We start from the raw sequence: 24,085 nt of genomic DNA, 5'->3' as shown, positions 1-24,085 counted from the left end.
GTGTTTTCAGTTTTAATACTACACCAGTTTATTTCACCTTCTTTCCTTTTGTGTAAAAAGTTCTTTGGAATTTGAATTTAAAAGAAAGTTTGAAAACTACTTGTAACCTCTGTATAAAAATCTCCCCCACTTTTGCCTCATTGTCATGTATTGTCCATAGAGGATGTTGGAATGTTAATTTCCACAATGGAAAGGATAAACAAAAAGAGTTGCTTACCATCCTAAGAATACTTGTGTTGGGCTCAGGAAAAAAAAAAAACCTAAAAGGCAAAAAGGGCTTCAGGGCCCTTCCTGGGTAAAGAGAAGAGCACAGATCAGAAGAATGGTAACCATATCTCTTCCCACATGATACTCCCTTGAAAACAGCAAAAACTTGCAAACTCTAAGAACTAGCTCTGAAAAAAAGCAGCACAAAAAACCTAAAGCTTAGCACAATGCCTCCCCACCCCAAGATGAGCAGACCCTAACTTGAACGAAAGTTCAAATTCAGGACACAGACAGGGAAAAGAAACAAAAAAGCAAAAAGGTAATTTTATCATAAGTAGCTACTGTGGTGGCAGGGAAAACTGAGACAAACTCAGAAGGTAACAATGTGAAAATAACTATAAGCAAAGCCTCAATGAGAAAAGCTAATTGAACCCAAGTCCAACAAGAATTCCTAAAATATTTTTTAAAAAGAGAAAAGTAGTAAAAAGAAAAGTAGGGGAAAGAAATTAGATTTATGCCCAAAAAAATATGAAAAAAGAATATTTTGGGAAAAGACACACAGAAAACAATGGGGGGGGGGAGGCAACACCTAAAAAACCAAAGTTGACTTAATTATAAAAATAGGAAGGAAAATTCCCTGAAAAAGCAGAATTAGCCAAATGGAAAGAGAAGTACAAAAGCTCACTAAAGAAAATAATTTCTTAAAAATTAGAATTGTGCAAGTAAAAGTTTAGGACTCCATGAGACATTGAGAAATAATAAAACAAAATCAAAAGAATGAAAAAAATAGAAGAAAATGTGAAATATCTTATCAGAAAATCAACTAACTTAAAAAAACATATCAAGGAGGGAAAATTTGAGAATTATTGAACTCCCTGAAATCCATGATGAAAGAAAAAATGTAGACATCTATTTCAAAAAATTATCAAGAAAAAAAATGCCCCAATATCTCAAATCCAGAGAAAGTGAAAAAATCTACTAATCATTTCCTAAAAGAGATCCCAAAATGAAAATACCCAGGAACACTATAACTTAATTCCAAAGCTCCCAGATCAAAAGGAAAATACCTCAAGCAGCAAGAAATAATTCATATATCACGGAGCTAATGTCAGGATCACATAAGATTTAGTGGCTTCTATAATAAAGGAGCAGAGGACTTAGAATGTAATATTCCAGAAAGCAAAGAAACTAGGATTATAACCAAAGATAGTTTACTCAACAAAAATTGAGTATGATCCTTCTGGAGGAAAAAGATATACTTAATTAAATAGAGGGCTTTCAAGCATTCCTGATGAAAACACCGGAGGTAAATAGAAATCTTGACATTTGACATTCAAGCATAAATAGAAAAACAAGAAAGAATAATAGAAAGGATCTCAATATAGTTAAACTGTTCACATTCCTATATGGGAAGATGATATATACCACTAAGAGCTTTATCATTATTAAGGCAGTTAAAAGTGGTTTAAAAAGACAGAGGACAGGGATATAAATTGATTATGTTAGAATATCTTCCAAAAAATGAGAAAGGGAGAGATAAAATGGGGACATTTTTCTCTCATAAAAAAAGCATGCAAGGAGGGAAAATCAGGAGTGGGGTAGAATGTAGGAGGATAGGGAGTGCTAGCAGTGCTTGAACCTCAATCTCATTGGAATTGGTTCAAAGAGGAAGGGAAAAAAATATGCATATATATATGAAACACAAATAAACATACACACAGAAAAGTCAGCTGTATATAAAATGTAATTTGCCCCATAGGGATATAGGACAGATAGGTGATAAGAGAAAGAGAGTGGGAAATAAAAGGGAAGAGAGATTAAGGGAGACAGTGGCTCGAAGAAAAATAGACTTTTGAAGAGGGAAAAGATAAAAAGAAAGAAGAAACATGAAAAAAAGAGGATAGAAAGAAAAGCACAGGATTTGTAACTATGAACATGACTGAGATGACCTCTCCAGCAAAACAGAGACAGGTAGAGAAGAATAGATTAGAACATAGTCTAACAATACATTGTTTACAAGAGACACACTTGAAACAGAAAAACACAGAGAACTAAAATAAAAGGCTAGAGAAGAATCTAAAATGTTACAGCTTAACTACAAATAAAAGACAAGGGTAGCAAACATAATCTCGGACAAAGCAAAAACAAAATTAAACCTAAAGGGTATCATAGACAACAAAGTTAAGATCAGAAATTTTATAGCAAGTTTTTTCTGACAAAGGCCTCCTTTCTCAAATATATACAGAATATAGGATTGAGTCAAATTTATGAAAAAATAAAAGCCACTCCCCATTGAAAAATGGTCAAAGGATATGAACAGGCACTTTTCAGAGGAAAAAATATTTAAAGCTATCTATAGTCATAGGAAAAAATACTCTAAGTCACTAGAGATTAGCAAAATGGACATTTAAACAGTTCTAAGGACCACCTTGTCCCTCCCCAAAAGGACAAATACTAGAGGGGATAAGGGAAAAATAGAAACACTAACAAACATATACAACTCTGCATATACCCTTTGACCCAGCAATCCCAATCCCAGAGATTCCGACAAAAAAAGGAAAAGGACCTATGTGTATGAGAATATAACAGCTCTTTTTGTGATGGCAAAGAATTGGAAATTTCCCAGATTATCAATTGGAAAATAACTAAACAAGTTGTAGCACAGGATTGTGATTGAATACTACTACGCTATAAAAAAAGGAAAGTGGTTTAGAAAAACATGTCAAGACCTATATGAACTGATGCAAAGTGAAGTGAGAACCAGATCATTGTACACAGCAAAAGAAATGTTGTATTGTTGGTGGAGCTGTGAAAAAATCCAACCATTCTGGAGAGCAATCTGGAATTATGCCCAAAAAGTTATCAAACTGTGCATACCATTTGATCCAGCAGTGCTGCTACTGGGCTTATATCCCAAAGAAATACTAAAGAGGGGAAAGGGACCTGTGTGTGCCAAAATGTTTGTGGCAGCTTTTCGTAGTGTAAATTGTTAGCACTACTGTCTATCTACCCAGGTTACTTAGACCTTCGGAATCTAAAACTTAACGTGCAACAAGAAAATGGTATTTACACACATATATTGTATCTAGGTGATATTGTAACACATGTAAAATGTATGGGATTGCCTGTCATCGGGGGGGAGGGAGTGGAGGGAGGGAGGGAGGGGATAATTTGGAAAAATGAATACAAGGGATAATGTAAAAAAAAAATTACTCATACATATATACTGTCAAAAAAAATTTATAATTATAAAATAAAAAAGAAAATACTTATGATTGTTGTCAAAAAAAGCAATGTTGTTAAGATCATCTATAAAAATACATAAATGAATGAATAAATAAATAAATAAATAGCAAATAAATAAATAAATAAAAGAAGTTAATCTGTAAAAGACTTGACAACTCTAATCAAGACAATAATCCAAAATAACTCCAAAAGACACGATAAAAAATGCTTTCCACTTCCAGAGAACTTCTGAACTCTTGAATGCAAATTTAAGTATAATTTTCTCATTTTATTTTTCTGGCTTTTTTGGAAATATGGCTAATATGGAAATGTTTTGTATGATTTCACATGTCTAATTGATATCCCATTACTTGTGTTCTCAGTGGGCAGGCTACTTAACATTCATGTCCCTTGTCTATGTAAAGCACTTTTAGGTGCCTCTCAGAGGGAATTTGAAACTCAAAATTTTAAAAATAAGAATGTTAAAAATAATAATTTTTTTAAAAAGGCAAAAAGAAAAATAGATTATCAAAGCACTGACATAAGGTTCAAATTCCTTGGCAAAGGGTTGGTGGCCTGACATTTAAAGAGATTTTTTTCCCAGTAGCTAAATAAGTTGTAGCTAATTGTAGCTCAATTTCCTTTTCTAAATTGTGTATAGTGGTGAGTCATCAAGGGCAGGGAGGTCAGTCAGAGATAATGAGAATGCAGTTTCCAGGTCCATCAATTTTGACAATTAGATTGATTCCATATTATCTATTAGCTTATTTTTTAATCCATAAGCAGAAATAGGAATGATATGCAAGTTAATGATTTAGGTTTTTTTTTTAAAAAGATATGGAATCTTTCACCTGTAAAAAGCCAGTCTTCTGCTCCTCTGCATTCAAGCAAGCTTTTTTCAAATCAAAGGCTTCTTAAAAAGTCTTCTGAATGGCATGCAAGAAGCAGTATAATACACAGGAACAATAGGATTATATGCTGATCAACTATGATGGACATGGCTCTTTTCAACAATGAGATGATTCAAGGCAATTCCAATTGAGATGGGAAATGCCATCCGCATCCAGAGAGAAAACTATGGAAACTTTGGGGATCAAAGCGTAGGATTTTCACCCTTTTGTCGATGTTTTTTTGTGTTTTTGTCTTTTTCCCCCTTTGATCTGATTTTTCTTGCTTGCCCAGCATGACGAAGGTAGAAATATGTTTAGAAGAATTGGATGGCTTTAACCTATATTGGATTGCTTGTTGTCTTGGGAAGGGAGAGGAGGGCCAAGAGAGGGAGGAAAATTTGGAACACACAGTTTTGGAAAGGTGAATGTTGAAAACTATCTTTGCATGTATTTGGAAAAACAAAAAGCTATTTTAAAAAGTAAAATTTCTTAAAAAAAAAAAAAAAAAAAGAAGAAGAAGAAGAAGAAGAAGCAAGGCAATATAGAGGAAAGGAAAGGGCCAGCCAAGTCAAGGGAACTGTTTCAAGAATCAGCTCTGCTACTTCTACCTATATAACCTTAAGCAAGTCACTTCCTCAATCCCTCCTAATTCTAGAGCCTTCCTTCTGTTGATACTGTTATTTATCCTCTCTCTCTCTCTCTCTCTCTCTCTCTCTCTCTCTGTACATATATATATATATACATACACACACACACACACACACACACACACACACATACACATATAGCTTTGGATGTATAGATATGTTTATTTGTCTCCTCCCACTGCTTAGCACAATGTCCAAAATATAGTTGGTACTTAATAAATGCATGACTAATTTCTTTAGGTCTGTGTTCTCATCTTATAGATGAGGATGTTAGACAAGAATAGGAATTCTTAACGTGGAAATGTATTTTGGTAAATATGATGTCTTTTTTATTTTATGCATGTAAAACCATTATTCTGAGAACGGTTTCTGGGCTTTGCCAGACTGTCTGCCAAAGGAGTCCAGGAAGCAAAAAAAGTTTAAGAACCTCTGGACCAGAAGATCTCTAAGGTCCAAGCTATGTCTAAAGCTTGTGGTCAAGTCTTTTTTGCTTACTCTTTTAACTTAAAAAAAAAACCCATGAATTGATTGTTTACATGATCACCACAGGTGAGGCTCTGTGCTAAATGGTGGGAATACCAAGAAAGGAAAAAACACAAAAATTACCCCATCCTGAAGGACAGTCTGTTCTGATCTATGTAAATAACAGATTACAGACAAGATATAGTCAGAGTGGAGAACTGGAAGGTAATGGGAGAGGGGAAGACAGTATTAGGTGGGGAGGACAAGGTGCAGAAGATGGGATTTGTGTTGCCTTGAAGAAAGGCCCAAAACTAGGAGGGAGAGTTGAGGAGGGGGAGCATTCCAAGCTCAGGAGACAGTGAGTGCAAAGGCAGGGGATTGTAGCATGTGGGAAGGCAGTAAACTAGCTATATTACTTATATTAGAAGGCCTCTCAACACTACTTTTAGGCTTTCAAAAGGGAAATAAAATTGTTGATTTGAAAAATAATAATTGCATTTCCAGTCTGATGAACCCATTAATTCTGCAGACACATCCCATGTTATTTAAATGCTAACTTAGGATGCCCACCGTAATGCCAATTAGGGTGCCCCTACAGTCATGTAGGTCTCCATAAATAAACAATCCTACTCTTTATGTTTAGGATCACAGCTTTATCAATTTAAAACTAAAAGCCCATAGAGGCCATTAAACCCAACCTCCCCATTCTATAGATGAGAAACTGAGACCCAGAGAGCTCAAGTTTAACCAGGGACACATACCTACTAAGCGGCTGACAGGATTTGAATTCAGGAAAACCTACTCCCAAATACCAATCTGCACAAAGTAAAAATGATTTCTCCAAGATATACACAAGTGTCTCCTTCCTTTAGTCACCCCTTTTCCAGAGGCCTTAATGAGGTGACTTTAATCACCTTATACATGGAATAAATTGGCCAAAGGGTATGTAATCATTTGGAGGACCCATTTTGCTCCACATACAGTTTTCAAAGGTCTAAGCTACATGGGGGGGGTAAGTATACTTTTAATTTGCCGCAGACTATAGGAATAAAGTATTAGCCTGAGTTTTCTAGGATCCTCTCTGCCTCTTATTGAACTGACCACCTGTCGTGAATAAAATCCAGTGTATTCCCACTGTCCATTTGCTCCAGTCACTTCTTAATCCTAACATTCAATTAATGCTACTATCATGTTTGGATAACCCTTTGTATATTTTTAAGACACACACACACACACACACACACACACACTCTCTCTCTCTCTCTCTCTGTGTGTGTCTGTCTCTCTCACCATGAGGTAGCCATGCTGGGAATAAAACTATTCCACAACATCTGGGTTCCTTTTCCAGCAGCTCCATCTCAGACCAGCAGCAATATTTTAATGTGTTTCTACTCTGCCATCAGCTCTACATTTCAAAGAGAAGAACTGGTTTTTTTTTCCTTCTGTCACTTTTGCTGCTGTGTGGCATTAATCCCCAACCAAATAAGCTATTAATTCACAGGAGAAATTTCTTGTTCTGGTAAAATCTAAAAGAAAGAAGACATAGACTGTTTCTTTTTTCTCTTTTCCTGAGATTAGCTTGCAAATGTTTACACAATATTAAATGTATTGGCAGACATGTTCAAAGTGCTAACAGCACCTAAGAGCCATTCTGGGGGATTCATCATTGGAGATGACACTCGGAAAGTCTTATGTACATCTTTTGACCCCTTTCCATTCTGGTCATCTCCCAAAGCACATTTGTGTTTTTTTAGAACCTGAAGGGAAGGGCTCTGGCTCTCACGGTTCTTCGATCACCATCCCAATAATCAGCCCAAGCCGCAGCACCATGTGGGATGCCAATCACCAGTCATGTCTCGGCTAACCTCTGCAGTCTCACCCTCTCCTCCCACCCCGACCTCAGCTCTGATGAACACCTGCTCCTCAAAGAAAACCAGGGAATATACTCGGTTCACAGTTTCAATTTCCTTTTTAGAAGAAAAGCCTTACAGGGTAAAAATAATATTTAAATCCAAATTTCTTGAGTGATACCAAAAAAAAAAAAAAAAACAAAACAGTAAAATACATACTGTTTGCTTCTACAAAACTACATTACCAACCCAAAAACAGAGGTTTTCTTCTGGGGGGAAGAGATCCCAACCTATGGCTAAAAGTTGTCAATTCTCTTAAAACTGCCCTGGTGTGGGAAGACTAAAAAATACTCAAAAGGAAGGAATATAGGAAAAGCAAGGAGGATGATTGGACATATATAAATTCCCTCAGGAACCACAAAATGTGGTAGAGAGCAAAAAAAAAAATTCTAACAGGTAATGAGATTTTTAGGAAAAACTCCTTTTGGAATACTTCACAATCCCTTGTGGGACTGGCCATGTACCAGTCTAATGCCAACACATTCAATCTCGCATATTTCCCAATGGTCACTCACTGTCGTGTCCATGTTTTGGCTTGTCCAGTTGAAGAGCAGAAGCCTCTATGCTCCTGAGAGTAACTCCTGATACAAGAGAAGCCTGAACCTTCAGCTGTGAACAACTTCAGCTTCTAATATACCCAATGAATTCTCCAGCACCTGCTGATCTGAGAGGGCTGTGGACGCCTGAAAGAGCTTCTGGGAAATGCCCTTAAAGTCAACAGTCATCTCCACGATGGCTATGCCCTACATGCCAGGGGATGAACCTGTGAGAGAACCCTCAAGTGTGAGGCAACTCTCATACACTTAGCTCCTTGCTGCCAATACACAGGGTTCTAGCCTTGGGAGTCTGCATGGAGACATCCTAGATCTCTCCGAAAATGACCTCTGGTGTTTCGGACTGTCGACGTGCCTTGGAGCTCCCATGGAACAAAGCTGCTCACTTTCTTATGAGCCCACCTCTTGTTTAACAACCAGACTCTGGCAGCCATGTCTCTTGTATGTTGGATCTTAGTGGCAAAGTACTTGGCACAAAGAAAATGCCTGATAAATGTTTGTCAATGGATGGACCGAGTTGGATTTTCATTTCGGGTCTTAGACCACACCAAAGTCAGCAACCAGCGAGTTAACTTATTGCCAAATAAAGTAGTTCGTAGTGAAGAATGCAACTCGGCAAATATTACTGCCGTACCGCTGCCCCCCCCCCAATAAGAATAATTAAATTTCTCATAGATACTTCTTTATTATGTTTTCCCACCTGAATATTTTAGAGAATAATTTAAATGTAATGTGTACTGACAGCAAACACGGTATCAAATATTAGCTTTATAATATTTTTTTTTCTTTTTTCACCCTTTATTCCAGTAGGGAAAAAATATTTAGATGACCTCAAAGAAACAATTATTATGCTAATCACAGTCTGCTGCTCATACTCCCGTAGAAAAGAAAGCAACAAAGAAGTCAGAAGTCTATTTCTCCTCAAATCATTTTAATTTTAATTTTATTTCTGCACAGCCATATAAATTTTAAGTATGAAAGAAAAAAGATACAACTATAGAATCTAGGCTCTTTTTCAAAGCAGCAGTAGTGTACAAAACATAGAAAAGCTAAAGTCTCAGCACGAACTTCAGAAGAATAAGGATGGGGGGGATTCTGAGGAAGGCATGGAATTCACAAACTACAGGACACAAATTTTGGGGGATGAATAACTATGCTTTTTAGGTAAAAAGCCTTGTTAAAAGATAGAAAATATGCAAAAAATTAGAACTACTGAGAGAAGTTTTATTAATTAGTGGGAATACAATAAAACTAGCAATTAATATTTGACCATAAAGAGGAGGAAGTCAGAGGCTGGAGTGGAGATTTCTCAGACTATTTCTGGCCTTTATACGCTTTCACCTTCTTGCTTTCCTTCTTTCTAGAGCATTCTGCAGCTGGTTCTGCCTTTCTTTTCTGAGTCTAAAATAGAAAAGAGATTTAATGCTCTGCTCCAATATGCACGGGAGAAACCTCAAGCCATCATCTTAAATCTAAGAAGTGACTGTTAAAAGGAAAATCTTTAAAACATGGCGATTCACTTGAAGGTTAAAAACTCTTAAGTGAACATTCTATGTGGTCCAAGAAAACAGAAACTCCCCAGATATTTTTTACAAGGAAAAAAACCAACCACATATAACCTTCAAATAAGAGGCACTCTTGGTCTACCTACACATGCATGGGAAATGTACTTTTATCTTTAACAACCACTTTATTTTCATTAAATACATTTCTTGGAGAAAATTTAATTTAGAAGAATGTGCTTTACAACCCCGAGGGTAGATGCGCAGACAATCTACCCCAAGTTCTCCCAGGTAATGCAATTTATTAAAATATTTCAGGCTGTCTACACAAAGTCAAGACTTTGATTCAGGAGCCAGAGAAAGCCGATTCTACAACGAATTACCTAATGACTAAGGAAAGGTTCACGGATTGTTGGAGGTTCTGATTTATATGATGGGTGACAGAGGCCAGCCTAAATGAACTGAGGGGGAACTCGAGTTCCTGTTCAACCCACTTGGCTCCACAAACAGGGCTCTAGCCTCATTCAAAGATGCACAGGCCCATAGTAGAAGTCTTGCATCCACAGCCCATTCTTTTACAAAGAAAGAAATCATTTGTTGTAAGCAACAAAGCTGAGATTTTAACCTCAGATCTACTCTTTCCATGGGATCAGACTGCTTCTAGCTATGTGGCAATATTTTAGAAGGCTTTTTAAATCTTTGAGTCCTATTAAGAAAGAACTTGTGGGCAGGTAGGTAGTCCAGTGGATAGACCACTGACCTGGAGTTGGAAGGACCGGAGTTCAAATCTACCCTCAGATACTCGCTGGATACCACTGAGCAAGTCACTTAATCCTGATTGCCCTGCCCCCCCCATTTTTTTAAATTAATAAAACCCTTCACAATCTAGCTATAACTTACCTTTCCGACCTTTAGTCATTTTACAATCCAACCAGTCTCTTGGCCTGTTCCTCCCACACAATGTTCTCTCTCCCATCTCTCTACCTTTGGCTGGCTGTCTCCCAGGCCTGAAATACCCTCCCCCTCCTTAAACCCACCTTTATTAAATAAAAGAACTAGTAAATGTAGGATTATAGCATGTGATTCTTGTCAACAAAGACATTTACAATTCACAAAATAATGTGCAATAATTCTAACTTGCCTTATTCTTTTTTTCCCAAAAATTAAGAGGAAAAATCTAAAATTGACTTTAATGAAAAAAAAATAATAAAAATGAGTTTAATAGATTTTAAAATAATTACTTTTTAAATCACCTTACCGATGATCCCTTCCATGCACGCCTCTTTTTCTCTGCTCTTTCTTTCTCTTCAATTTCCAGGTTTTCTTTTTCGATCAGAGAAATGAGGGTAGTGCAGCGTCTTTGGAATTCCTAAATAAAAAAGAATTTTTTAAAAACACTATTCATTTCTGAGACACAGCCTTAGAGTAATTGGGGAAATATCACTGCTTCACAGATTTAGGGCTGGAAGATATCTTAGAGGCCACATAGTCCAGTCCCTTCATTTCACAAAGGGGGAAGGGGATGAAGTAACTTCTGGGAGATCAAAGGGGCTCCAAATGCAGTGCTTTTACCACTGTGGCCTGCTGCCTGGTTTTGACAGTTAAAATGGGAGATGATGGCCCCAATTATTATGAGACATGCTTCCTCAATGGCAGCTTGGAAGGATCTCTCCAGTGGAGTGCCTCAGGGATCTGCGCTTGGCCCTGCACGACAACATCTGTATCAGTGGCTTAGACAAAGGAATAAATGACACATTGCTAGGAGAGATGGCAAACATGGCAGATAATGGAGTGAGATCATAAAAGAGCTAGACAGGCTACACTGTGAGGGCGCATCTAATAAGATGAAAGGTATTAGGAATAAATGTCAATTTTTGCACTTAAGCCCAGAACAATCAATGTTAGAAACACAAGATGGGAGAGGTGTGTCAAGACAGGAGTTCATCTGCAAATAAGCTGGTGTTTCGAGTGGCCTGTGAGCAAAATGTGAGTCAACTAAGTAAAATGGCAGCTGAGAAGTCCGAGGAGATCCCGGGCAATGCTACGAGAGGCAAAATGTGCATGTGAAACACGCCTCTACCGTCGGACCAAGTTGATTTACTCCTCCATTTTGCTGAACTGGTTTTTGCCAATTTTTGTTTCCTCTTTGTCACAAAAGATGGGTCTCTGGGGAGGGGAGGAGGAGACCTTTGCAAATGAAGGTGATGTAAAAAAAAAAAAAAAAAAACAAGAGGGACCAATAAAAGTTTTTAAGAGACAGACAGTGCCTAACATGAAGGAAGTGCCAGACACACGACCCTCTGCCCTGGTCAGACCACAGCTGGAGTACTGGCTTCACTTCGGGACTCCAGTTTACAGAAATGTGGCTAAGCCACAGAGCATCCACAAGATGGTAGACAAGATGGCGACTTCATATGCAGAGAGGATGAAGCCATTGAAGATGTTGAGGCTACAAAAGGAAAGACTCCTTGACAACCATGTTCAAGTATCTAAAGGGCTGTCCTGGAGAAGGGAGATTAGGCTTTCTGTTGGGACAAACCAAGCCTGATGAATGGAAGTTGCAAAGGGGCTAATTTAGTGAAATGGGCAGCTTTAGGCAAAGAGTGGATCCCCTTCTAAGCCCCTTCAAGGAGAGGTTGTATGACCAGTTGTCATTCAAGCAGCCAGATTGATCAGTGATTAGAGCACCGGGCCTGGAAAAAAAGACATAGAGCCATCCCAGCCGTGTGATCCTGGGCTAGTCACCTACTTCATTTGTCTCAGTGTCCACATGTGAAATGAGGACAATTACAGCACTTACCTCCCTGAGCTGTTATAAAGATGAACATAAGATAATACATTAAGCATTTTGCAAATCTTAAAACACTCTAGACATGCTAGCTGCTTTACTGTTGTTGTTACTGAGACATCAGTTGGGCAAAACGGTCTCTGAAGAGTCCCGTTAGCCCTAAGATTCTGTGGTTGAACCTTGCCACGAGGTGAATATACTGAGAGTTATCAGTCACAAAGATTTACAAAACATATTTTTACAAATGGACAGCAAGCTTACATACTGGGAAATAACATAGGCTGTTACAGCCCCGTCTGCTTCATTTACCTTAGGGACAAAGGAATAGTAGTTTCTGTCAACCAGGCATTCAACAAACATTTATCCGGTGACTCTACTACTCCACGGTGCTGAGCGCTCATAGGATCAAAAGCTGAAAAATCACCATTCCTTTTCAAGATAAGGAAAATACTCTAGAGAGTTTAAGTGACTTTTCCAAAGTCACACCCAAGTACTAGACACAGGGGTTCAAACCAAGTTTACAAATCCAATGATCCTCCATTACTCTAGATCAGTGGTCCTCAAACTTTTTAAACAGGGGGCCAGTTCACTGTCCCTCAGACTGTGGGAGGGCCAGACTATAGTAAAAACAAAAGCTCACACTCTGTCTCCACTCTTCAGCCCATTTGCCATAACCTGGCGGGCCACATAAAAGTCCTCAGCCCCCCACATCTGGCCCACGGACCGTAGTTTAAGAACCCCCGCTCTAGACCTGACAACACTCACATCCTAATAGGGGGTTAAAACACAAACGCAAAATCATGATTATACAAGTTATTACGTTATGAATGCTTTTGAGAGTTACCGAAATTCTTGTTAAATGAGGAAATCATGGACAAGGAAGCAGGTGTGAGGATTCTGAGAAAGGACGGGAAATGTGATAGGTAAAAAGACGGAAGGAGGGCATTCCGGTAAGAAATGGCATTTGATTTTTTAATGAGAGTACATTTAGAATCTCCTCACTCTTCGAACACAAAACCCAAAGTGGTACCCAACAAAATGCTTAAGTATTTTTTAAAATTAATTTTCTTTTGGAGAGGCAATTGTGGTTAAATGACTTGGTCAGTGTCACACAGCTATAAAGTATTAAGTGTCTGAGCCTAGATTTGAACTCAGGTCCTGCTTGACTCAAGGACTTGTACCATCTAGCTGCCCTAAATGTTTAAGTATTTTCAACAATCTGTTTTCATTGTTCTGTTCTCTAAGTCTTTACCTTGGTGTCCCTAAAATTGTTTTGTTTTCTTTTAAATTGTTTAACAAATGTATTTCAAGATAATTGATTTCCTCCATAATTCAATGCATTTCCAGATATGATTCAGAGAAGTCCTTAGGTGTTAGGTTCTTACTAAGTGCTAATGAGATAATGAGATATTAGGTTCTTACTAAGTGCTAAGTCAGTACTTAACAATTCTCTAGTTCTGGTCTTTACTAGGAGTTCAACCCCTTTGAATTCCTGGGGAAGAGCTTGCATGCTTAGGAGGAGCAAGTTCATTGGTTGAAGTAATTTTTCCCAGAAGCCCTTGCATTATCCCACGCCCATTCTCTGGGAGGATAAAAGAGGGCAGCTCTGGAGGAAAAAGGGGAGTTTTTGTCTGGATGAGACTTGAGGCTGCTCTCTGCAGGAAGGGAAGTCAGCTCTCTACAGGAAGAAAAATCTGTCCGAGAGATTTGAGTTGACACAGCAGAGAGCAATCGGCAGCTTCTGGAGACAACAGCACGTTACACTTAGGCTCCACAAAGATTAGTCACCCAAAAGGTTCAAGATTTGTGACTGTTACAAGAAATTTGGTTTTCCACACATATATTGTATCTAGGTTATACTGTAACACATTAAATATGTATGGGATTGCCTGTCATCTAGGGGAGGGAGGGGAAAATTTGGAAAAATGAATACAAGGGATTATGTTGCAAAAATATATATATAATAAAATAAAAAATAATAATAATAAAAGGATTTGTTGCTGTTGTTGCAAAGATACTGGAATGATTTGTCATTTCCTTCTCTGGTTCATTTTACTGGTCCTCACCATGACATGAGGCAAACACAACTAGCGTCAGGTTAGATTTGAACTCTGATCTATCATACTATAACCTCTGTGCAACGAGGCTGCCTGATCTCAGCTCAAGTTCCCGGTAAAATTATAACCAAAGACCATACTAAGGTCTTTCTAAACCTCAAGATGTAGTGAAAATGTGGGTTCTTTTTGTCTTAACTATCATGATCACTATTACTTCATTCTTCTAATCTTTTATGAGGGTACAAAAAGAGGACAAGCCACTATCCTGCTATTATTTATTTCTGTCCAGTGTTCTCTGGATTACTGCACAGGTGAAGAAAATAGATGCCTTTTTGTAATTAAAAACAAGAGTCTGGAAAGCTCCTTTGAGACAGCTCTCCTAGTAGCCAGGATCACAGGAATGACAGGATCTTCATCCCTTCCCACAGTTTGATTTTCTCCTAGATCTCTGTATTTTAAAAACTTTATCCCATGTATTTCATAAATTTTGAGTCATTGTAAGTGGCCAAATCTGTCAAGAATCCCATTGTTAAATCTTTACACAACAACATTAGATCCGGGCAGTTGTGACAAACAGATGCAAGGATGGTTTCACTCTTGCATTTATTGTCATCTGTTAGTAGATGAAGGATAGGGACCTTCTAGTATTACAATTCCCTCCTAGAGAGAGATTACCATCTCCAAGACTGAGAGAATACTGACAAAGTAGTAGAAGCAATTCTTAAAAGAGGAGCATGCACATTGAATGTGGATCAAGGCATACTATTCTCACCTTTTTTGTTTGTTCACTTTTCCATTCTTGTTATTTTTTTTTCTGTTTTGGGCCTGATTTTTCATGTACAGCATGACAAGTACAGAAATATGTATAAAAGGATTATATATCTTTAACTTATTTGAAACATGAAGTCTCTTGGAATCTAGCTTTATGTGTAATTGGACAAAGAGAATATTAGTGAGGGGGAAAAAATAAATGTTATGTTTAAAAATATGAACTCATAGCCCAAAGACAAAATGCAGTGGATACACTATTGGACTTGGAATCAGGAAGACTTATTTTCAGGATTTCAAATCTGATCTCAGACACTAGCTATGTGAGCATGGGTAAGTCGGGTTAACCCTATTTGCCTCAGTTTCCTCATCTGTAAAATGAACTAGAGAAGGAAATGGCAAACTATTCCAGATTCTTTGCCAAGAGAATCCCAAAAGGGGTCATGAAAAATTAGAGTTGACTGAAATGATTGCACAACGAATGCTACAAGTTTATTCCAGAGTCACCATTATCTAACAATAAAGAATTTGAGAGAAGCACATTTGAATATCCGTAGAGTTTTTTCATGCACTCACTCAAAAATAACCACATAAATTAAACAAAGTGTTTTTTGCAATTTAACTGTTATAAAAAGGACCAAGTGGAAAGCAGATAATGAGATGTGATCTTGAGTTTCCAGGGACTTTAGGTCCAAGGGAAGGCCAATTCTCAAACCATTAAAGCTATCTTCCGCTGGCTATTATTATTTTCAATAAGTAATAGATGTCTGTAAAGGCAGATGTCTTCAGAGAGGTTTTGTCTCAGATACATATTCATGAGTCATATGGATGATTCAGAAAGAACTAATACTTTTAGGGAAAGTATGCTCTACAGCAAAGTTAAAGCGTTTCACTGGGTCTATAAATAGGCTGCACAGTAAGTTTTAACCTTTGGGCTTTTTCAAGTCATCACTAATGATTCAAGGTACCAAAAAAATAACCAGAGAAACAGGAGAGGCGATGGATGCGTATGAAGGTGGCTTTCCTAGACCTTCAATTACAGGTAATGTCACTTTTTCTAATGGTACCCACCCCAATATTGATCCCCACTCTTAAGCCATCCTAAAAGTGAATGGATGGCTCTATAAACAGAAGCCTGGCTTATAGCGTCAGCCTTTTGTCAGTTTTTTTTTTAAAAGAAAATATCAATATGGCAAGTGAACCCACCTTTAAAATTAAAAAGAGTGAATAAAAATGAATGCAAAAAACATGTTAGGAGAATGCTTTGACTCCCCATAAACTCTTCTCCTTTCCATGTCCTTTAGAGCCTTTTAATTTAGATAGAATCAGAAGGACTTGAGTTCATATCTAGCCTCAGACATGACTAGCTTGTGTGACCCTGGACAAGTCACTTAACCACGCCGGCCTTAGTTTCCTCATCTATAAAAATGAACTGGAGAAAGAAATGGTAAACAATTACAGTAACTTTGCCAACAAACTTTGGGGTTTGTAAAACCCCAAATGAGGTCACAAGGAATAAGGTCATGACTGAAAAATAACTGAACAACAAGATTCTGGATTGTGGAGTGAATAGACTATGTAGCTTCTACCAACTCTACCTTTCCATACTCAACCAGGCACAAGGCCTTGCCCAAAGGGCTAAAAATTTGGGGGCTTATTCTCCAATTGATAAATGGTCAAAGGATATGAACAGACAATTCTCAGATGAAGAAATTAAAACCATTTCTAGTCATATGAAAAGATGCTCCAAGTCACTATTGATCAGAGAAATGCAAATTAAGACAGCTCTGAGATACCACTACACACCTCTCAGATTGGTTAAGATGACAGGGAAAGATAATGACGAATGTTGGAAAGGATGTGGGACGCTGATACATTGTTGGTGGAACTGTGAACAGATCCAACCATTCTCATTCTGGAGAGCAATCTGGAACTATGCTCAAAAAGTTATCAAACTGTGCATACCCTTTGACCCAGCAGTGTTGCTACTGGGATCAGTTTCCTCATCTGTAAAATGAGGAGAAGGAATGGCAAACCACTTTAGTATCTCTGCCAAGAAAACCCCAAATGGGGTCAAGAAGCAGCAGACAAGACTGGAAAACAACTGAATAACAAATGTACTAAAAACTATGTTAAGCACTGAGAATATGAAGGCCCAAACATCCTCTGTCCCTCAAGGACTTCATATTCTAATGGGAGATACACCATACTAATAACAGATACCTATAAGATCAGTGTAAATGGGTAGAACTCTCCTAGGAAAGGCATTAACAAATGGGCAGGGTTGGGAAAGGCCTCCTACATAAAGATCTGAGGAAAATGAGGTAGTGAAAGAGAACATTCGAGGCAGATGCCCATTTGTAGATGGAGCACCATATTCTGGACAAACACATATTGTCTTTCCATCATCTCAGCTGCTTTTCTTCAGAGACTTTTCTTCTTTGGAGATAGAATATTTTTCCTTTGTAGCTATTTTCCCAACCTCTTTAGCAAAGTAAGGATCACTCAAGTCAGCGTCAGAAGGAAGCTCATCTTCATGGGTTTCTTCTCCAGGAACAGATGGTAATTTCTGTCACCTTTTTTTTTTCCAAACTCTTTCTCCTCTAAAAATTGCTCTCAAGGAGTCAGTTGATTCATTCCTTCCAAGTGGATTTTTTTTAACTTCAGCAGTTTCTTTAAGACCTGGAACCCATTCATTATCCATTTCCATGTCACCATCTTTGCCTTTCTTTTCTTTTTCTTGAATCAGCTGCAAAAAGTGGGCCGTACTTGGCAATCCGTTTATGAACATCTTTCTGGCTTTTCTTAATGTTCACATCTTCTTCTGTCATAGAGGAAGCCAAATCTGCTGAGAAAGCCATGTCAAGAAGCTTGGCTTTTTAAAAATCGTCTCTTTGGTAAGAGGATTTTCCCATGATCACTCTGGTCCCTGGTGCCCTCTACTATCTATGTTCCCATCACAACAGATGTGAGCTATAGGGGCTATCTAAGACTATACCTTTTGGTCATCAAGATGTGTTATGATCTTTCTAGATATTATTGCTAGGTGGCCTAAAATAATGGATTTAAATGAAACCACAAAAACTTTGGAGCTGGTCCTTAAATGATGAGCAAAAATTTGACAAGCAGAGATGAAGTGAAAAAACCCCAGCTCAGATAAAGGTTGTGGAGGTAGGGAAACATGAGACACATTAATAGCAAAGTAACTAAGTTTAGCAGTAGCCTGGGATATGTATGGGAGATAATGACTCTAAAATGGGTCAGGGGTTAGACTAGAGATGATGTTTACCTCAGGCAGAAGAATTTGGACTTTATTTGCTTGGCAGGGGCAGGGCTAGGAGGAAAACAACATGCCACAGAGGATCAGAACTAGATTTTTATCTCCAAATACAATTTTTGAAAAGTAAAAATTCAAGTTCTTCTTTTTCTTTCTCATGTTTTAGTAAACTTCTGCACCAGCTACAGGACAGCTAGGTGGTATAGCAGTTAGAGCATCGGGCTAGGAGTCAAGATGATTCCTGTTCCCGGGTTCAAATCCAGCTTCATAACCTTATGATTTGCAGGTCACTTGACCCTGTTTGCCTCAGTTTCTTCATCTGTAAAATGTGCCAGAGAAGAAAACAGCAAACCATTTCATTATCTCTTCCAAGAAAACCCTGAATGGGGTCATGAAAAAGGGTACACAACTGAAAAATGAAAAACAGTTGCTGGCTAATGCTGATTTCCAATATGGCATATATAGATATAGATATATGGTATAGATACATAGACAGATAGATAGATAGATAAATAGATAGATAGATAGATAGATAGATAGATAGATAGATAGTTCTTGAAATTAAGACATAAACAATGCTTCTTACCCAGAACCAGGAATGTCAACAATGGAAATTCCCCAAGTCTTAACATAGTCTACCCCAACATTAAGCCTCAAAGACTCAACTGAGAAGCACAGAAAGCCTCAGGAGACTTGAAGTGACTTATTGAACAAGATTAAAGAGACTCCATGTTACATTTCCTATGTACTAAAAATGCTAGACACTAAAGCCTGCCTAAGTCTGAATGACAGAAGATCTGGAGGAGTTCTGGCTGAAAGTCAAGGGCAAATGAGGGAGGGAGGGCAAAAAGCTGCAGTATGTGCACCTGAGCACCTCAACTTGAAGGTAAAAAAACTCTTTATAAGAATCCCAGTTTAGTTCTTCAGTTCTTAGTAAATAAAGATGAATGTTCTCTCCCTCTCGTTCCTCCTTTCCTTCCCTCCTCCTCTTTGTTTCTCACTCTCTCTTTGTCCTCTTCTCTCACTCCCTTCTTCTCTCTTTTCTTCCCTTCTCTTTCACTTGCTGCCTCTCCCCCTTTCTCTTTTCCTTTCTATCTCCTTTGTTTTCTTTCTTCCTCTGCTTCCCCACCCTGACACACTCTCTCTCTCACCTCTCTTCTCATTGTCTATCTCCATTTTTCTCTGCTCTATTACATTTCTCTCCCCACCTATTTCTACTTTCTACTCTTTATTTCTTTTTCTCTGTCTTCTCTCTCCCCTTCCCTCCCCACTTTCTCCCTTCTCCCCCTTCCCTCCATCCCTACCCCTTCCTTTGTCTCAAAAGAATTTTAAAAAACACTTACATTTAAAAAAAATCACTCAAATTAGAAATTCTCTGAAGCGTTTTCCAGGTTACTGGCTAACCAAGCATTTCTCTGAACTGCTATTCTCTCTTAAAAAGCCACAGCTGTTTCCAGAGCCACAAGTAGTTAAGGGCAAAAAGCCAATCCAACAATGCTAGCCTGCATTTCTCAGACAAAATGTTCTAGTGTTTCTACTCGACTACTGCTACTTGAACATTCTAAAAACAGACATTTATTGCATATTATATTAGATCACCTTCCTCCCAAAAATGAGTGGATGGGTGGGAAGACCCCAAAGTGACTGCTGTTGGTGCATTTTAACCTCCCAAATTCAAAGAGCACCCTAAATCTAACTTCCATAGCAACATGACAACACCAGCCTCAAATTTCAGACAGAAATCAACAAGCATTAACTGTATGAATGACAGCTCCCCATCCTGATCACCCTGGAAGTAGCTTTCAGTCTTTTCATTTAGCACTCCAGGGGCTGCCTTTCAAAGGGCTTTCTAATCTTCTTAAAAGAATTCCTCCTAATCAAGCTGTCTGATCTAAAATAGGATATTAGCAAATTAGGAAACTGAGGCAGAGAAAAGTTAAATTGGCTGCATCAAAATTCAGGGAGACAATAAATATTAAATTCTATACTTAATCATTTAGACATTCAGTTGTCTCAAAAGATTCATATGCTCTTGGGAAAAGAAAAGGATTTTTCTTTTTAACTTTGTTAAGAAGCCAGCACAAAATCTTAATAGATTTACTATTATATTACTATTATTCTATTAGACTATTACTGTTTGTTAATTTATATTAATAAAAAGTATTAAATTAAAAGTATTAATTAAGAATACTGTTTATTAATATTATTATATTAGACTATTACTGTGTTCTCTCCTATTGCCCACCTTAAATCTAGCCCAGGGGATCTTTATTTGTTCTGTCTTGGACCCCCTGCTGGTTAGAGAGAGCAGGGAGAGAGGCCTCAGGTTAGTCCCATTCTCAGAATGTTTACAAATGCATAAAATGAAATATTTAAATTACAGTGGAAATCAATCATTTTGAAATGCAATCATTAAAATAGTTTTAAAACCAAGTTCATGGACTACAGATTAAGAATTCCTTTAGAATGTGATCTTTTGAAAAAAAAAAAGTAACATATAAAGAATGAACATAGGACAAATGACCCTATTGCCCCCTGCCCCGCCCCAAATTTCCTTCTACACTGCTTCAACAAGCTCCAAGTGACAATGAATTATGGGATTTTAAATCTGACTTCCAATTTTCTAGAGGAAAACTGCAAGGAAAATCCATCCCCGAACAAGCAGATAGTTTATAAAAAAAAAAAAAAAAAAACTCTTTGTGCAATGAACTGCTAAACAAGTTAATGCTTAGGATTCATTGTGAACCCTAGCAAACTGAAGAAAGTTAACACAAAACTATACCAGTAAAATAAGAAATAGTGTTCTCTTACAGTTCTAACGGGGAATGTTATTTTCTTAATCTTCATTAAGCTACAAGTTAATTAATAATAAAGTTGTGATTTGTAAACAAACCAGTAATAACACTAAAATCTAATTGCACTATGGGCAGCAATATTACTTTGTGTGACTCACTCTCAATTTTCATTTAAAAAAAAAAAAAACAATGAACATGTTAATACAAAAGACTGAGTCACTCTTTTGAATGGCTAACACTTCACTGTGCTGCCAGCATCTACAACAGAGATAATATGCATATCTGCAGCTTTTTGAAAAGGTTTGTCCCTTCCATCCTACTCCTCAGTGAGGGAGATGACTCAGAGATTGAGCAGGGTGAAGAGTTCAAAAAGAAAAAACCTAACTCCAAGGAGTTAAAAAGGGTTTACTGAAGTTATGCTAAAAACTAAGAGAAATCATGTTTGTGGAGGGGAAAGTAAAGAATTTCAAGATTAGGAAGAAAAAAAACAACATTAGGAATAACTTGGTGGCTCATTGGATAGCACTAGTCCTGAATTCAAGAGGACCTGAGTTTTAATCTAGCCTCACTAGCCATGTAACCCTGGACAAGTCATTTGTCCATTTTTGAGGGAGGGAGGGAGGGAGGGACAGAGGGAAGGAAGGAAGGAAGGAAGGAAGGAAGGAAGGAAGGAAGGAAGGAAGGAAGGAAGGAAGGAAGGAAGGAAGGAAGGAAGGAAGGAAGGAAGGAAGGAAGGAAGGGAGGGAGGGAGGGAGGGAGGGAGGGAGGGAGGGAGGAAGGAAGGAAGGAAGGAAGGAAGGAAGGAAGGAAGAAAGGAAGGAAGGAAGGAAGGAAGGAAGGAAGGAAGGAAGGAAGGAAGGAAGGAAGGAAGGAAGGAAGGAAGGAAGGAAGGAAGGAAGGAAGAAAGGAAGGAAGGAAGGAAGGAAGGAAGGAAGGAAGGAAGGAAGGAAGGAAGGAAGGAAGGAAGGAAGGAAGGAAGGAAGGAAGGAAGGAAGGAAGGAAGGAAGGAAGGAAAGAAGGAAGGAAGGAAGGAAGGAAGGGATGGAGGGAGGGAGGGAGGGAGAGAAGGAAGGAAGGGAAGGAGGAAGGAAGGAAGGAAGGAAGGAAGGAAGGAAGGAAGGAAGGAAGGAAGGAAGGAAGGAAGGAAGGAAGGAAGGAAGGAAGAAGGAGTTAGGGAGGGAGTTAGGGAGGAAAGGAAGGAAGGAAGGAAAGAAGGAAGGAGAGAAGGAGAGGAGAGAAGGAAGGAAAAGAGGAAGAAAGGAAGGAAAGAAGAAAGGAGAGAAGGAAGGAAAAGAGAAAGGAAGGAAGGAAAAGAGAAAGGAAGGAAGGAAAGAAGGGAGGCACTGAAGAGGGGAGCACAATGAATAGAGATGAATTAATGCTAATTGGCTAGCAGGAAATCTGAAGCTACTTTTCTCCCTTAATGCATTTAGAAAACACAAAGTCACTGAAGAAAGCTCAGGTACCTGCCATTCAAATATACAGTTCTAGCTAAGCTCTTTAGTATGTGTGATTGCCCCTCTCTTTTCTGGGTTAACTTGTTAGAAAGAATCATGGATTAAGAGCTAGAGGGAACTCATGGTCATTGAGACCAAGCTCCTCCTTTTACAAGGGAGAAAACAGAAACCTGGAGATGTATGGCGACTGACTTCCTAGCAAATATGTAAGGTGGGAACTTGAACTCAGGCCTTCCTAACTGCAACAGCCCAGTGCCTATCAAGGAATCCATATAAGAAACTAGATGGTAAGAATTTGCCACCAATTAAACTATCTAAAGGTGGGGAAAAGCAGCCTAGTTTTGAGATCTGATAGTTCTTTAATAATGTATGTATGTATATTTAAGTTTTATCTATCAAACTGAAGTCTTTTCTCAGTCTTTTGGATTTCCTTAATGGATGTAACAAGGATTAATGAGTTAACATTGGTACAAAGGTTTGCAAAGTCTAATACGAAATACAGAAATATAAAGTGCTACCATTTCCTTTTCACACAATGATTTTGAAATATCCCATTTAGGGTTGACAGTCTATGGCAATTCGATGACTGAGAACCCATCCTGATACGTTTCTCTTGGGAGAAAAATGGTCCTGCCATTTGTATGCTCAGAGCTTAAAAAACTTACCAGTTGATCATACCCTTTCTACTTGTTTATGCAGTTCAATAGAGACTGATTACCTACTTAAATACCAAACAAGTTCTCAGGGAAAGAAATCACAATCTTTTTAGTCTGAAGAAATAGAACCGAACCTCATTTTCCCTTTTGTGTAGCCAGCATTCTGAATGGTAAAGAAACTCCAAGTAATCTCCAACCTTTAGTTGAAGGCCTTCAGAGTGAGGCAAATTTAGAACTGAAGGTTCATGCTTTGAAGTACTGTGAGACTTTCTGTTAAGTCAGAAGCCATGAATTCAGTATCTGAGATCCTTGAATAAATTAGAGCCACTGAGATTTCATGTTTTCTCTACTAAAGGGTTCAGGGTATTTGTTGTTGTCTCCGGGCAACAGAGTAGAATGTTTTTTTTTTCTTTTTTAAAAAGCAAAATCCTGTTTTCACCGTACAGCTTCTGTGTGAGTTAATTTTAATTAATAGGGGTAGTTCAATTTTCATCTAACAATATACTCAAACAATGAAAAAACTGCACCTGTTGTATCTGAGATATAGAATTCTCAACAAAATCAAATATCTGAAAGAAGTGAGTACAAGGGATAATGCTGTAAAAAAAATTATCCATGCATATGTAATGTCAAAAAAAATTATAATTATAAGATTAATTAAAAATGTAATTGAAAAAAAAATCAAATATCTTAGAAGTCCCAAAATAGAGATTTCTTTGCCTGGATTCTACATGACAAGCAGCACCCATTAGGCTACCATTGATAAAACTAGAAGAAAATCATGAAATAGAGGGATTTCAGCAATTGAAATATCTAGTCATCCTTGGTTTGCAATGCTCCCTGAAGATGGTATTTCAACTTAAATATATAAACCATCATCTAAATGAAGT

The 24,085-nt window shown here is 37.9% G+C and overlaps 1 protein-coding gene across 3 annotated transcripts in view; it reads right to left on the bottom strand.

Moving 5' to 3' along the window:
* Positions 1–8,807: 8,807 nt before the first annotated feature.
* The window catches only part of SMARCA1 (SNF2 related chromatin remodeling ATPase 1), a 118,575-nt gene continuing 103,297 nt past the window's right edge, over positions 8,808–24,085 (bottom strand). For 2 of the 3 annotated variants that reach the window (XM_074277581.1, XM_074277583.1), the window contains 2 exons: positions 10,656–10,766; positions 8,808–9,296 (listed from right to left, as the gene is read on the bottom strand). In XM_074277581.1, the coding sequence (XP_074133682.1) occupies positions 9,210–9,296; positions 10,656–10,766 (198 nt within the window). In that variant the 3' untranslated portion in view covers positions 8,808–9,209. Of the gene's footprint in view, positions 9,297–10,638; positions 10,767–24,085 lie in introns of all 3 variants that reach the window. The other variant, XM_074277582.1, reaches the window with a different exon arrangement.

This window comes from Sminthopsis crassicaudata, chromosome X, assembly GCF_048593235.1.
Source record: "Sminthopsis crassicaudata isolate SCR6 chromosome X, ASM4859323v1, whole genome shotgun sequence".
In the NCBI taxonomy this organism is placed as follows: domain Eukaryota; kingdom Metazoa; phylum Chordata; class Mammalia; order Dasyuromorphia; family Dasyuridae; genus Sminthopsis; species Sminthopsis crassicaudata.
This window is presented reverse-complemented; position numbering and strand designations above follow the sequence as displayed.